The 12,564-nt window shown below is 35.3% G+C and overlaps 1 protein-coding gene across 2 annotated transcripts; it reads left to right on the top strand.

The window, feature by feature from the left end:
- Positions 1 to 649: 649 nt before the first annotated feature.
- Positions 650 to 11,411, top strand: LOC134229403 (hexosaminidase D-like). 2 transcript variants are annotated; one of them, XM_062711154.1, is made up of 14 exons: positions 650 to 710; positions 2,476 to 2,530; positions 2,814 to 2,923; positions 3,851 to 3,938; positions 4,060 to 4,138; positions 6,765 to 6,850; positions 7,698 to 7,881; positions 8,320 to 8,388; positions 8,481 to 8,676; positions 9,175 to 9,257; positions 9,854 to 9,935; positions 10,164 to 10,268; positions 10,900 to 10,986; positions 11,097 to 11,411. In XM_062711154.1, the coding sequence occupies exons 1-14, from the start codon at positions 694 to 696 to the stop codon at positions 11,260 to 11,262; spliced, it is 1,407 nt and encodes a 468-aa protein (XP_062567138.1). In that variant the 5' UTR covers positions 650 to 693; the 3' UTR covers positions 11,263 to 11,411. The 2 variants fall into 2 exon arrangements, with proteins under 2 accessions (XP_062567138.1, XP_062567139.1); XM_062711155.1 differs by having other exon boundaries at positions 688 to 694; positions 2,474 to 2,530.
- Positions 11,412 to 12,564: the final 1,153 nt, after the last annotated feature.

Raw genomic sequence — 12,564 nt, 5'->3', positions numbered from 1 at the left:
CTACCCATTTTACCAACACTCACATTATTGTTATGTTGACCTAGCTCTTGGTCATTCTGACGTAACTGAATAATATTGACAGCTTTAACCAAATTTATGTAATATTCTAAATAAAAAATACTGAACAAGCTGATATACATGTAATTACAAACATGTCCTAAGTTACATGAAGGGTACAAACCACTTCAACCAGAGTAAAATTATTTCTAATCTGTCCCAGTATGTTTACAAATATTACTGTTTATATTTAGAATCAAAGATATAAAATTACAAAACGAAAAGAGAAAATATTAGTTATTATTATAATTTTGTAAACTTTATTTATATTCAAAAGCTAGTTTTAATTTTTAGAATCTTAATTGATAAATTTCTTACATTTCAAATATATTCTGAATATATTTATTTTTTGATTTCGTTCTTTTTTTTTTTTAAAAATCAAACTGAATCGTAAAATTCAATGTTGTTTTGATGTAGTTGGACAGGTCAGGTGGAATAGGTTTCTTTTTAAAAATAATATACTTCACAGAAACACTATTTTATGCTGACAGTACTTTTTTCCCAATGTAATGTGTCCATTTCCGTATCATTGTTATTATTTCTTACTTATATGTTCGTAAAGTTTATTAAATATCTAGATTTTTTGCGTCAGGTTTGTTGACGTGAAGAACACTACACAAGTTAGGAAGACACACAATGGAAGATACACAAAGGTGAACTGATTTTGTAGTGCATTTACTGAATCATAGCGAAATGCATTAATCAAATCAAGAGCAAAATATATTTAACTCTCACTCTCAGTCTATAGTTTTGTAACGGGAGAGGAGTTAATGCAGCGGATCATACCAAGATTCGAACCCGGACCCCCAGAAATTCGGTCAGGTGCTCTACTAACTGAGCTATCTGACCACTTGCGATCGAAACCGGCTGACAGACATATTCCCCCCTCCTTAAAGGCCTTTGGCCCTCTAAAAACCCCAACCCAGGCTCATCCCTGGCAGGCCTCTCACCTGTCAGTTCCAGGGTATGGCACGGCACCAAATGTAACGGGAGAGGAGAAAATGTGCAATGGACCAGACCAGGATTTGAACCAGGGCCCCCTGAAATTCCGATCAGGTGCTCTACCAACTGAGCTACCTGACCACCGTCAATCGAACCCAGCTGACCGCCACATTCCTCCCTCCTTAACCCTTATCCTGCGGTCAAAGTTATGGCTTATCAGTTCCACTGCTGCGGCGAAAGTTAAGTGTAAACAGATATCGCAGTGAATGCATACTTCCTTTACTTATCAGCTTATAGCATCCTTATCTTTGATGCAATCAACACATAAGTTGTGTTATAAATATGAAGAAAAGAAAGAGCTTTTTATTCATATAAATTTTATTTCTATATTCCTACAATTTATTGCATTTACCTCGATTTAAATTGAACAGTATGGATAATGGATAATAAGTCCGAATAACTATTTAAATGCTATAAATATCAATTATAATGATACATTAAATATCATTATTATACCTTTAGATAGTAGCTTAATTATATTCCTTTTAGTGTATAAACTTCTTTCCTTTCTTACAAAGCTCCGGAGACTAAAAGCATGCATATTTAGGTCAGCCATTTTGGAATATTTCTTTGTCCTGGAGTACCATCTATTTTGGATGGTGATTATGTGCATGATTCTTTCTGATTGGTGTATATTTTTACAAATTCTAAACCATTGGTTTATATTTATACTTGTTTCATTCATTGACATGGGATGCTCTGCTAAAAATAGCAGGGAAACAAGCATCAGATGAGGAAACCCCTCAAAACGACCTGAGGTCGCGATCCGCAGCAGCAGATCAGATAAGCCAGCGCGACTCAGAGTCGCGATTAGCAGGATAAGGGTTAATTAAAGGCCTTTAGCCCTCCAAAGACCCCATCCCAGGCTCATCCTTGGCAGGCCTCTCACCTGTCAGTTCCTGGGTATGGCACAGCATCAAATGTAATGAAAGAGGAGAAAATGCATTGGACCAGAGTGGGATTCAAACCCAGGCCCCCTGAAACTCCGGTAAGGTGCTCTACGTACTGAGCTATCTGGCAACCGGTGATCAAACCCAGTTGACTGCCACAGTTCCATGGAATGTTACAGAGCATTTTGGTCTGTGTTCCCTTATTGATAAAGCTTGGGAAGGCATATTGAAACAATGTTTTTTTCCCCTAGCCAGACTCTGTTCTGAGTACTTGTATTATTTGTTACACATCCTACATGCCAACTTTCCCGATTTAGTCGGGATCATCCTCCCAATTTTAACCTTTCATCCCGCCTTCCTGATCGGGAGAGAAAAATTGCTGCAATTTCCTAATTTGAAAAAAAATCATATTAAAGATTACTGTTTATTTTTTAGTGCACTAATTTATGTATGTTTACTGTAAGTCGTCCTTCATGAAAAACTAGTTCTATCTTAAATATGCATGTATTTTAACATTTTTTTTTAGACTTGTGCATCTGGATCTGAAAGGAGCACCACCAAAAGTAACATATTTTGAGAAGGTATTAAGACCAATTTAGTTAATCACAATGACAATACTATTTAATGTATTAATTTTGAATCATATTTCATAGCATAACTGGACTAAAACTTTTGATTTTAATACCAGTACATGCCAAAACAACTTTTTGACAAAAAAGAAAAACACAGAGTTTGCAATAAAAATTTGATTGTAGTAAATGTAAATTTTCATTGATTCCACAATGAAATGTCATTATCTGTTTACAGCATTTTCAAGACCTTTGAGTACTTAGTCCATCATTGTCATTATAAAATGACTTTCAGATTTTCCCTCTAATGAAGAAATGGGGTGCCACTGGTCTCCTGATAGAATATGAAGACATGTTTCCATATTGGGGAGATATCACTGATATTGCCTCAGAATTTGCCTACAGGTTTGATTCTTATATTTTCATATTTCCAACTACTGTATTTCCTGTGATAACCCTTAAAAGCTAAGAATGTTGATTGCTCAATTTATACAACTGAATATAAAAATTAATGTCACTGGGTTCACAGGTGTGTGAAAACCAGTCAATATATATGGTCTCAATAGTTCAGTGGTTAGAGCCTTGGCATGGTATACTAGAGGTCCTTGGTTTGAGTCCCTGTTGAGACTTGATTTTTCACCATCTGTGACATTTGGCACCCACGTTACAAAACCCACTATTCCCCTAGAATATGCAGAAGAGCTTTAGAATTGGACAAAAATTTTTTATAAGAAGAGGGGATATGTCTACAAGTCCACAAATGTGTGAAGATCAGTTGATATTTAGGGTCTCAGTAGCTGAGTGCTGGCAGGGTAATCCAGTGCTCCTGGGTTAAAGTCCAATTTGAGACCTGATATTTCTCCATCTGTGACCTAAATTTCCTTCAGTGAAAGGTCAAGTGCCTTATGGCTGTCATTTTGTCTGGTGTCAGTGACTGGGGACTAGAACATTAATTTAACCTGGAATACCTTTGTATTTCATAACTATTGGTAGTACTGTGAAATCACTAATTTTCGTGGCTTTCAAGGTATGAAGAGACCCATGAATTTATGTCATTAATTTTTCAACCTGGACAACTCTTTCAATCCCCATGAACCAAAATATTTTTCTCAAACCACGAAAATTTGACCCCTGGAAAATATGTGATTTTACAGTAGTAGCAAACTCTCCTTTTCACATTTGATTATAAATATTGTATAAGGAATCGCTATATAGTTTGTTGTGTATGCCAGGAACATTTATGAAATTGGGAAAAATTTGGGTAATTTATTCAATAACACGCTTTGACAAGTTTATCCACATGAACAATAATTTTATCATTTTTCATTGTAGCAAAGAGTGCATAGCAAGCATTTTACAACTGGCAGAGGACAATGGTCTCTCTGTTATACCTCTAGTCCAGTCCATTGGTCATTTTGAGGTTTGATTCTTAATTGACTTTACTTAAATGTATGCCATCAAACATATTTTAACTTTTCATGTTTCTTTCATTGATTCTGGAAAAAAAATATTTACTTGCATTGTTATAACATTCTCTTCAGTTTGTATTAAAACTTGAGAAGTTTAGATCACTGAGAGAAGTTCCAAACTACCCAATGGCTCTTTGTCCCTCAAATTCAGGTATTTCTTATTTCTAAGATAAGCATCTACATATTATAGTAATAATTTTAATATTTTACAGTTTGGGGGGGTAATTGTCCGTCTGTCCGTCTGTCTGTCTGTCTAGCTGTCTGTCTGTCCATCTGTCTGTGCAAATGTGTCCGGTCCATATCTTTCTTATGAAGGGACATTAGAATCTACTACTCCACACAAAGATTGCCCATTACCTAAGGGTGTGTCATGACCTTGACCCAAGGTCATTTGGGAAACTTCAAGGTCACTGGAAGAAAAATTTCATAATTCGTGTCCGGTCCGTATCTTTCTTGTGGATAAACTTGGTAGGTTCTCATTTCACACTAAGATTGCCCATGACCCAAGGGTGTGTCGTGACCTTGACCCAAGGTCATGTGGGGAAGTTCAAGGTCATTGGAAGAAAAAATTTCATAATTCGTGTCTGGTCCACATCTTTTTTAAGGATAAACTTGGTAGGTTCTCATTTCACACAAAGATTGCCCATGACCCAAGGGTGTGTCGTGACCTTGACCTAAGGTCATTTGGGGAAGTTCAAGGTCACTGGAAGAAAAATTTCATAATTCGTGTCTGGTCCTCATCTTTTTTATGCGCCCGGATCGATAGATCCGAGGCGTATATTGTTTTTGTCCTGTCTGTTTGTCTGTTTATCTGTTTGTCTGTTTATCTGTTTGTCTGTCTGTCTGTTGTCAACTTTAACCTTCGCCATAACTTTTAAACCATGAGAGATAGAGACTTCATATTTAGTATGCATACTCCACCAATGAAGCTCTTTCAAATGGCACCAAGGTCAATGACCTTGTGACCTTGACTGTGACCTATATGCTAAAAATAGCTTTTTGGAACTTTCACCATAACGTTTGAACCATGAGAGGTAGAGACCTCCTAATTGATATGCATACCCCACTAATCAAGCTCTTTCAAATGACATCAGAGTCATGACCTTGTGACCTTGACTGTGACCTATATGCTAAAAATAGCTTTTTAGACTTTTCGCCATAACTTTTGAACCATGAGAGATAGATACTTCATATTTGGTATGCATACTTCACTAATAAAATTCTTTCAAATGACACCAAGGTCGATGACCTTGTGACCTTGACTGTGACTTATCTGCAAAAAATAGTTTTTTTTAACTTTGTTCCCGCCGGGCGCATAGTGGTTCACAAACACATCTTGTTTAAGGATAAACTTGGTAGGTTCTCATTTCATGCAAAGATTGCCCATGACCAAAAGGTGTGTCATGACCTTGACCCAAGATCATTTGGGGAACTTCAAAAAAAGGTCACTGGAAGAAAAATTTCATAATTCGTGTCCTGTCCATATCTTTCTTATGGATAAACTTGGTAGGTTCTCATTTCAATGACCTAAGGGTGTGTCAAGACCTTAACCCAAGGTCATTTGGGGAACTTCAAGGTCACTGGAAGAAAAATATCATAATTTGTGTGCAGTCCATATCTTTCTTATGGATAAATTTGGTAGGTTCTCATTTCATACAAAGTTTGCCCATGACATTATGGTGTGTGATGACCTTGACCCAAGGTCATTTGGGGAACTTCAAGGTCACTGGAAGTAAAAATCATAAGTTGTGTCTGGTCCATATCTTTCTTATGGATAAACTTGTAGGTTCTCATTTCACACATAGATTGCCCATGACCCAAGGGTTTGTCATGACCTTGACCCAAGGTCATTTGGGGAACTTCAAGGTCACTGGAAGAAAAATTTCATGATTTGTGTGCGGTCCATATCTTAGGTTCTCATTTCACACAAATCTTGTTTAAGGATAAACTTGGTAGGTTCTCATTTCATGCAAAGATTGCCCATGACCAAAGGGTGTGTCATGACCTTGACCCAAGGTCATTTGGGGAACTTCAAAAAAAGGTCACTGGAAGAAAAATTTCATAATTCGTGTCATGTCCATATCTTTCTTATGGATAAACTTGGTAGGTTCTCATTTCATGCAAAGATTGCCCATGACCTAAGGGTGTGTCAAGACCTTAACCCAAGGTCATTTGGGGAACTTCAAGGTCACTGGAAGAAAAATATCATAATTTGTGTGCAGTCCATATCTTTCTTATAGATAAATTTGGTAGGTTCTCATTTCATACAAAGATTGCCCATGACATTAGGGTGTGTGATGACCTTGACCCAAGGTCATTTGGGGAATTTCAAGGTCACTGGAAGTAAAAATCATAAGTTGTGTCTAGTCCATATCTTTCTTATGGATAAACTTGGTAAGTTCTCATTCCACACATAGATTGCCCATGACCCAAGGGTTTGTCATGACCTTGACCCAAGGTCATTTGGGGAACTTCAAGGTCACTGGAAGAAAAATTTCATGATTTGTGTGCAGTCCATATCTTTCTTATGGATAAACTTGGTAGGTTCTCATTTCACACAAAGATTTGCCCATGACCCAAGGGTGTGTCATGACCTTGACCCAAGGTCATTTGGGGAACTTCAAGGTCACTGGAAGAAAAATTTCATAATTCATGTATGATACATATCTTATAATGGAAAAACTTACTTCTGAAAAACCCAGCGGGGGTATTTTGTCCCGTTTGGACAGTTCTAGTTACCAATACAATTTTTATTGATCTTGTTTATTTTGTCGTAGATTCACTTCTGGCTGTGTGTATGATGATTGATCAGGTTATAGAATTGCATCCTGGGATACGATCTTTTCACATTGGGGCAGATGAGGTAAAACTGATTTATCAATAGGCTTTTTAACCAAATTTCACTTAAATTATTCATAGGGGTCCAAGTTTGTTTTCTTGTGCGACCATGCACCTTTCAAGAGAAAAATAATTTGGATATAGTAATTGAAGTAATAAAAGATAATAATGAGTATGGAAATTTAAAAATCTTGTATAGATCCTTTGCAAAAGAAATTTAAATGTGATTATATGTGGCAGAGAGGTATGTTCAATAGAATGTCTATAAAGTAATGGAGAAACATATGAACATTGGAAGATTATACTTGATGCTAAGGTTGCTTGACCCTAGATAATTTTGGGGACAAGTTCAAGGCTACTAACAGGATGAGTACATGTAAAATAAAAGTCACGCCCATTCCATATTTGTTTAAATATGGAAGCATTGGTTCACACTTCTCACAAAGAATAATTGTATAATCTGAGTGTTATCAATAACTGGTCAAAAATAAACAGCACTTAAAAAAATATGCAGTGAATAAAGGCTTGCTCGAACTACCTTTAGTTTAGAAGACCCTTGGCCAGAGTTAAAAGGGGTCTTGAGTCAAATTTTGGTTTGGTTCGTAGCATTATCTGTTACATTTGGTGCCATGGCATGATTGCAATTGATGAGGCTGCCAGGGTAGGTGCCATAGATTGTGCAGGAAACTGATACATGTAGGAAATACACATGTGAATAAGTTTGTAAACACATTAAGTGTCAAAATAGTATTATTATATTTTTTGCATACTCTTTTATTTTTAGAAATGTAATTAAAAGTTTATTTTAATAAAGAAAGTTAAATAAACACTGATATAAAGAAATTGATTTGATTTAGTTTTTTTAATTCCAGGTGTATCATTTAGGAGTTTGCGAGCGATGTAAAATCAGAATGTTAGAGGAGAACCTAACACCCCAGCAACTGTTTTTACTTCATATTAAGGCTGTTCTAGATCACATTAAGGAGAACTATCCCAATATCAGCTGTATTATGTGGGATGACATGCTGAGACATACAGAGTTACCTCTCCTTATCAGTATTTATTCTTTTTTTCCAGGGTGCATGGTTTGCTTCAGTATGGCTTTAATAGTTTATGTTAGGAAATTTTCATCCCATTTTTTTGTTATCTATTCAAACATATCTTAAAGATCATATTCATTTGATGAGATAAAGATGAATTGTAGTTTTAAATAGGGATGTAGTATCAAAGCACTGGAGGTGGGGGGAGATAAGTGTTTGCTATTAAACTCGGGTAGCCATTGAATTGAATTAGTCAAACAGGAACATTTCAAATCTATGATTTCATTATTTGGATATAAATGATATAAAGAGTTTTTTTTCATGAATTTACTTAAAATTTATTTAACGTTTTCTGTAATTCAAACTAAACAAATTTTTAATTCATTTTTTTCTGCAGATATTGGTAATTATAATAATTTTTTTTTTCACTACGTTTACCAATGTTTTGATATAGATTCTAGTCTTGGAGATTTAGTAGAACCAATGGTTTGGCACTATCTAACATCATTTAGACTCCCACCAGGTAATACATATTATTTAAAGTATTTTGTGTAATTCATAAAATCTAAGAGTTAATAAGAACTTGATGAAGCAATGATTTATTTCAAATTGTAGATATATGGGACAAATACTCTAAAGTTTTCCCCAATATTTGGATAGCAAGTGCATTCAAAGGTGCTACAGGGGCAAATGTGTATGCTACGAACATTGCTTACCATGTAGATAATCATACCATGTGGCTCAATGTCATGGCAAAGGAGAGGTCAAAGTTCAAAAAAGTTCAAGGTTGTGCACTTACTGGATGGCAAAGGTTGGCTTTTATCTATGATTTATATATATACTGGTATAAGTAAATTTGAATGGAGATATGTTTTAGGTATGATCATTATGCTGTACATGTATATTTTGATGAGTGGGTGTGTTTGAGGTATGATCATTATGCTGTACATGTGTATTTTGATGAGTGGGTGTGTTTTAGGTATGACCATTATGCAGTACTATACATTGTACATGTGGGTATGTTTTAGGTATGATAATTATGCTGTAGGTTTTAATGTGAGTGGTTATGTTTTAGGTATGATCATTATACTGTAGGTTTGATGTGAGTGGTTATGTTTTAGGTATGGTCATTATGCTGTAAATATTGATTTGAGTGGTTGTGTTTTAGGTATGATCATTATGCTGTAGGTTTTGATGTGAGTGGTTATGTTTTAGGTATGATCATTATGCTGTAAATATTGATTTGAGTGGTTATGTTTTAGGTATGATCATTATGCTGTAGGTTTTGATCTGAGTGGTTGTGTTTTAGGTATGATCATTATGCTGTACTCTGTGAGCTCCTCCCACAAGCTCTGCCATCACTAGGGGTGTGTCTGTTAACCCTCCAACAGGGTGAGTATACTTGTGAAGATACAATTTCTCTTCAGTCAGAAAAAAGGGAATCATTTGAAAAGGCTTAAAAATTGTGAGGCTGTTGACTCCTCCGAGCATACTCATTAAAATCCTTAGAAAGGCTCTACTTCTGATGATGTTTAATCTCCTGAGTATGCTCACCTAGAAGGCCATATGTGATCGGTCATGAGACTTTGGGTGCAAATGCGGTATTTGTAAAACAATGAATTGACGTCATAAACATCGCACATTTTTGACTCTTGTTCTTCCCATTATTTTCCACATTTTAGATTTAGAGTTAAAAAAGTAAATGCCAATTGATTTTTCTTGTAACTAAATTATTTTGGGACTGGGGTTGTTTACTTATGATATTGATATATTATAATAATGCTCAAATAATGAGTTTTAAGATATAAAGAATATTTGAATTAGTTTATACGTATTGATTTAATTCGTACAAAATTTCAAACATTTTCACTCTTGTAGCTGTGAATGACATATCCGTACCAGGTGTTTTACAACTATATTTATACAACAATGAATTCTGAAATAATATCTTGAAAAAAAAGCCTAGTTCTCTCAATTTCTTTTGGTAGGTATATTTTCTGCTGAGATCCATGCAACTGTGTCACGAGACTTAAACTTTGTGTCTCTTCTACCGCTCAACCCATATCAGAGGTAGGCAACATAAAATGGACATTCCCGAAATCTAGATATTAATATAATTAAAAGAATTAGCTTATTAAATTCTGAACTTGAAACAAAATTCTTCTAATTACTCTAACAATTATTAAATATTGAAACTTTTTAAGTCCCAATTAATTTATTGATTTTTATAGTCTTACTTATATATATTTTGTATGAAATAAACATATAGATAAAGCTGTATTTATGACATATATTTAGGGGCCCTATACCACCTTGTCAATTTCCAGGGAGTGAAATTTACTGTGCCATGCTAGCATTTCTACAGCTTGATGCAACTTATGAAGAATTAGTACACGATGAAAGGTAAGCAACAATTAAATCCCCATCCAAAGGGAGACAATCAAGTAAAGACAAAAATAGGGTGGGGTCATTCAAAAAACTTCTTCTCAAGAACCACTGGGCCAGAAAAGCTGAAACTCGTGTGGAAGCATCCTTGGGTAGTGTAGATTTTAAATTATTAAAATCATGACCCCCAGATGTTAGGCGGGCTACAACAGGGAATCCAAGTTTTACATTGAAATACTAATATGTAGGAAAAATATTTAAAAATCTTCTCAAGAGCCACTGGGCCAGAAAAGCTGAAACTTACGTGGAAGCATCCTGGGGTAGTGTAGATTATAAATTGATTAAATCATAACCCCTGGGGGTAGGGCGGGGTCACAAGGTGGAAATCTGGTAAAGAACAGCATGGCCAAAATTACTCGGGTGAGCAATGTGGCCCATGGGCCTGTAATTTTGTCAGGAGATAAAATGTTGATAAACAGCAATAACTAGCTAGCCCCTGAGCCTTTGGCTCAAGTGAGCTTAAAATCTACGATTCTCATTGATTTAATCATATTTACAGCATTTGCTCATCTATTTATATTTTTTTATCTTTACCATTTTCCGTTTATTTTATTTAGCATATGAGCGTTTCCTTTATTATTTTATTTAGAGTGATGACATGGATGAATGATTACATGATAGAGAGGAAGTTCTCCAATCCAGTCCACATAGAACCCATTCTAGCCCAGTCCTCTCTGTAGGTTACATACTGCCATTTTATTTTTCTTTTACTACTAAATCAATGCATGAACAACTAAACACATCTTTCTACTGCACTGATATTTTAATATAAGTATAATATTTCAGAATCTTAGAAAGCCTGACAAAAATCCACCCCCAGATAGAGGGAGCCCTGAGAGAGGTGTTTTATAACAACGCAGTGGAAGAATGGTTAAAGGTGTTTGTGGAGCCCAAGATAAAGAAGATATCAGACATTGTAGAGAAAGCTAAATCACAACTCAGCAATACATAGCTTGGTTTTGTTGTACTGTATTTCAGCTTACAGGACTTTATTATTAATCAAGGTCTTATCTGTTGACAGATTTTTATTTTCAACATCTTGAGGTCTTTGGAACATTGTTGTGACAATTGTGCCATAATTAAAGGAATTTCAAATTAAAACTTTTTTTTATGTAAAATTAGTTTTAAATAAAAGACAGATTCAAACTGGAAGTTTTTGCATTGAGTAAAAGTCAGTTGACAGGAGGTGCTTAATAACTAAGGATATGTATAAAGACATGCATTTTATGATATTATTAAATTTATCCTCCTGGCCACTTTTTGAAGCTTATGTAAGACAAATGCGAGGGTTGTCCAAAAAGTTTGTGGACAATGACATTTTTGTTAAAATAAGTGGTTTTATATGCATCTATTGTATATCAAAATATTTCTTATGAAAAACAAGTCAGAATGATTTATTTTTTATTGATGAAACTTAATATTTTTGTAAAAATTGGGGTCTTTTAAGAACGCAGATTGTGCGCACGGACCAGTCTGATGTTAAGCTAATTTCATTATAACGTTAAACATTTGGATTTTGACTTAACATGTTCATGGACACACACTTCATTTCTTTTTTAAGGCGCAGCGCACTTCCAAGTGCTTGCAGTAATCTTTAAGTATAGATAATAATTTATTTAATTTTTAAAATTCTGAACAATGCACAGAAATTTACGAGCGTCATCTAAATACATGTATAAACAAACTGCACAGCCCACTCTGACTCTGTGCTAGATTTATAACAACGTCATGAATAGAAATCTCCATTGTCAGTAAATTGTATGTGTTTTTAAATTTTTGTATTGTCTTCAAATTTGTACACACCAGGCACGTAGCAACCGGAGGGGGGGGGGGGGGGGGGGGGGGGGGGGGGGGGGCCCCCCCCCCCCCCACTTTTTTCCCAACTTTACCTTTACCTGTGCGTATAAGAATATTATTTTAATTCTGTAAAGGACCAAATTTCTATAAAACTTACAAAAGCAAAAAATAGTATCAGACATTGAAATATGGGTACAATAAACTTAGGATTTATGTATCTTTGATAGGTTTTGTGTCAAATAAACATTCTCAGAAGCCCGGGGGGGGTACCCCATCCATTCAAGTGTCTGTCATGTGTTTACTGTAAAATCACCAACTTCCGAGGGGTTAAAGTTTTCTTCAATTCGAGGTATGCAGAAATCAAGAAATCAATGTTTGGCATGATATTTAATTCGACGCAACATTCTTCATCCACGAAATCAATCTCCACATACCATGCATACCCATATTTTGTCCT

Source organism: Saccostrea cucullata, unplaced genomic scaffold (assembly GCF_032062105.1).
Source record: "Saccostrea cucullata isolate Sc308-1 unplaced genomic scaffold, CSIRO_AGI_Scuc_v1 ctg368, whole genome shotgun sequence".
Taxonomy (NCBI): Eukaryota; Metazoa; Mollusca; class Bivalvia; order Ostreida; family Ostreidae; genus Saccostrea; species Saccostrea cuccullata.
The sequence above is the reverse complement of the archived record's forward strand: the minus strand, read 5'-3'. Positions and strand labels throughout refer to the sequence as shown.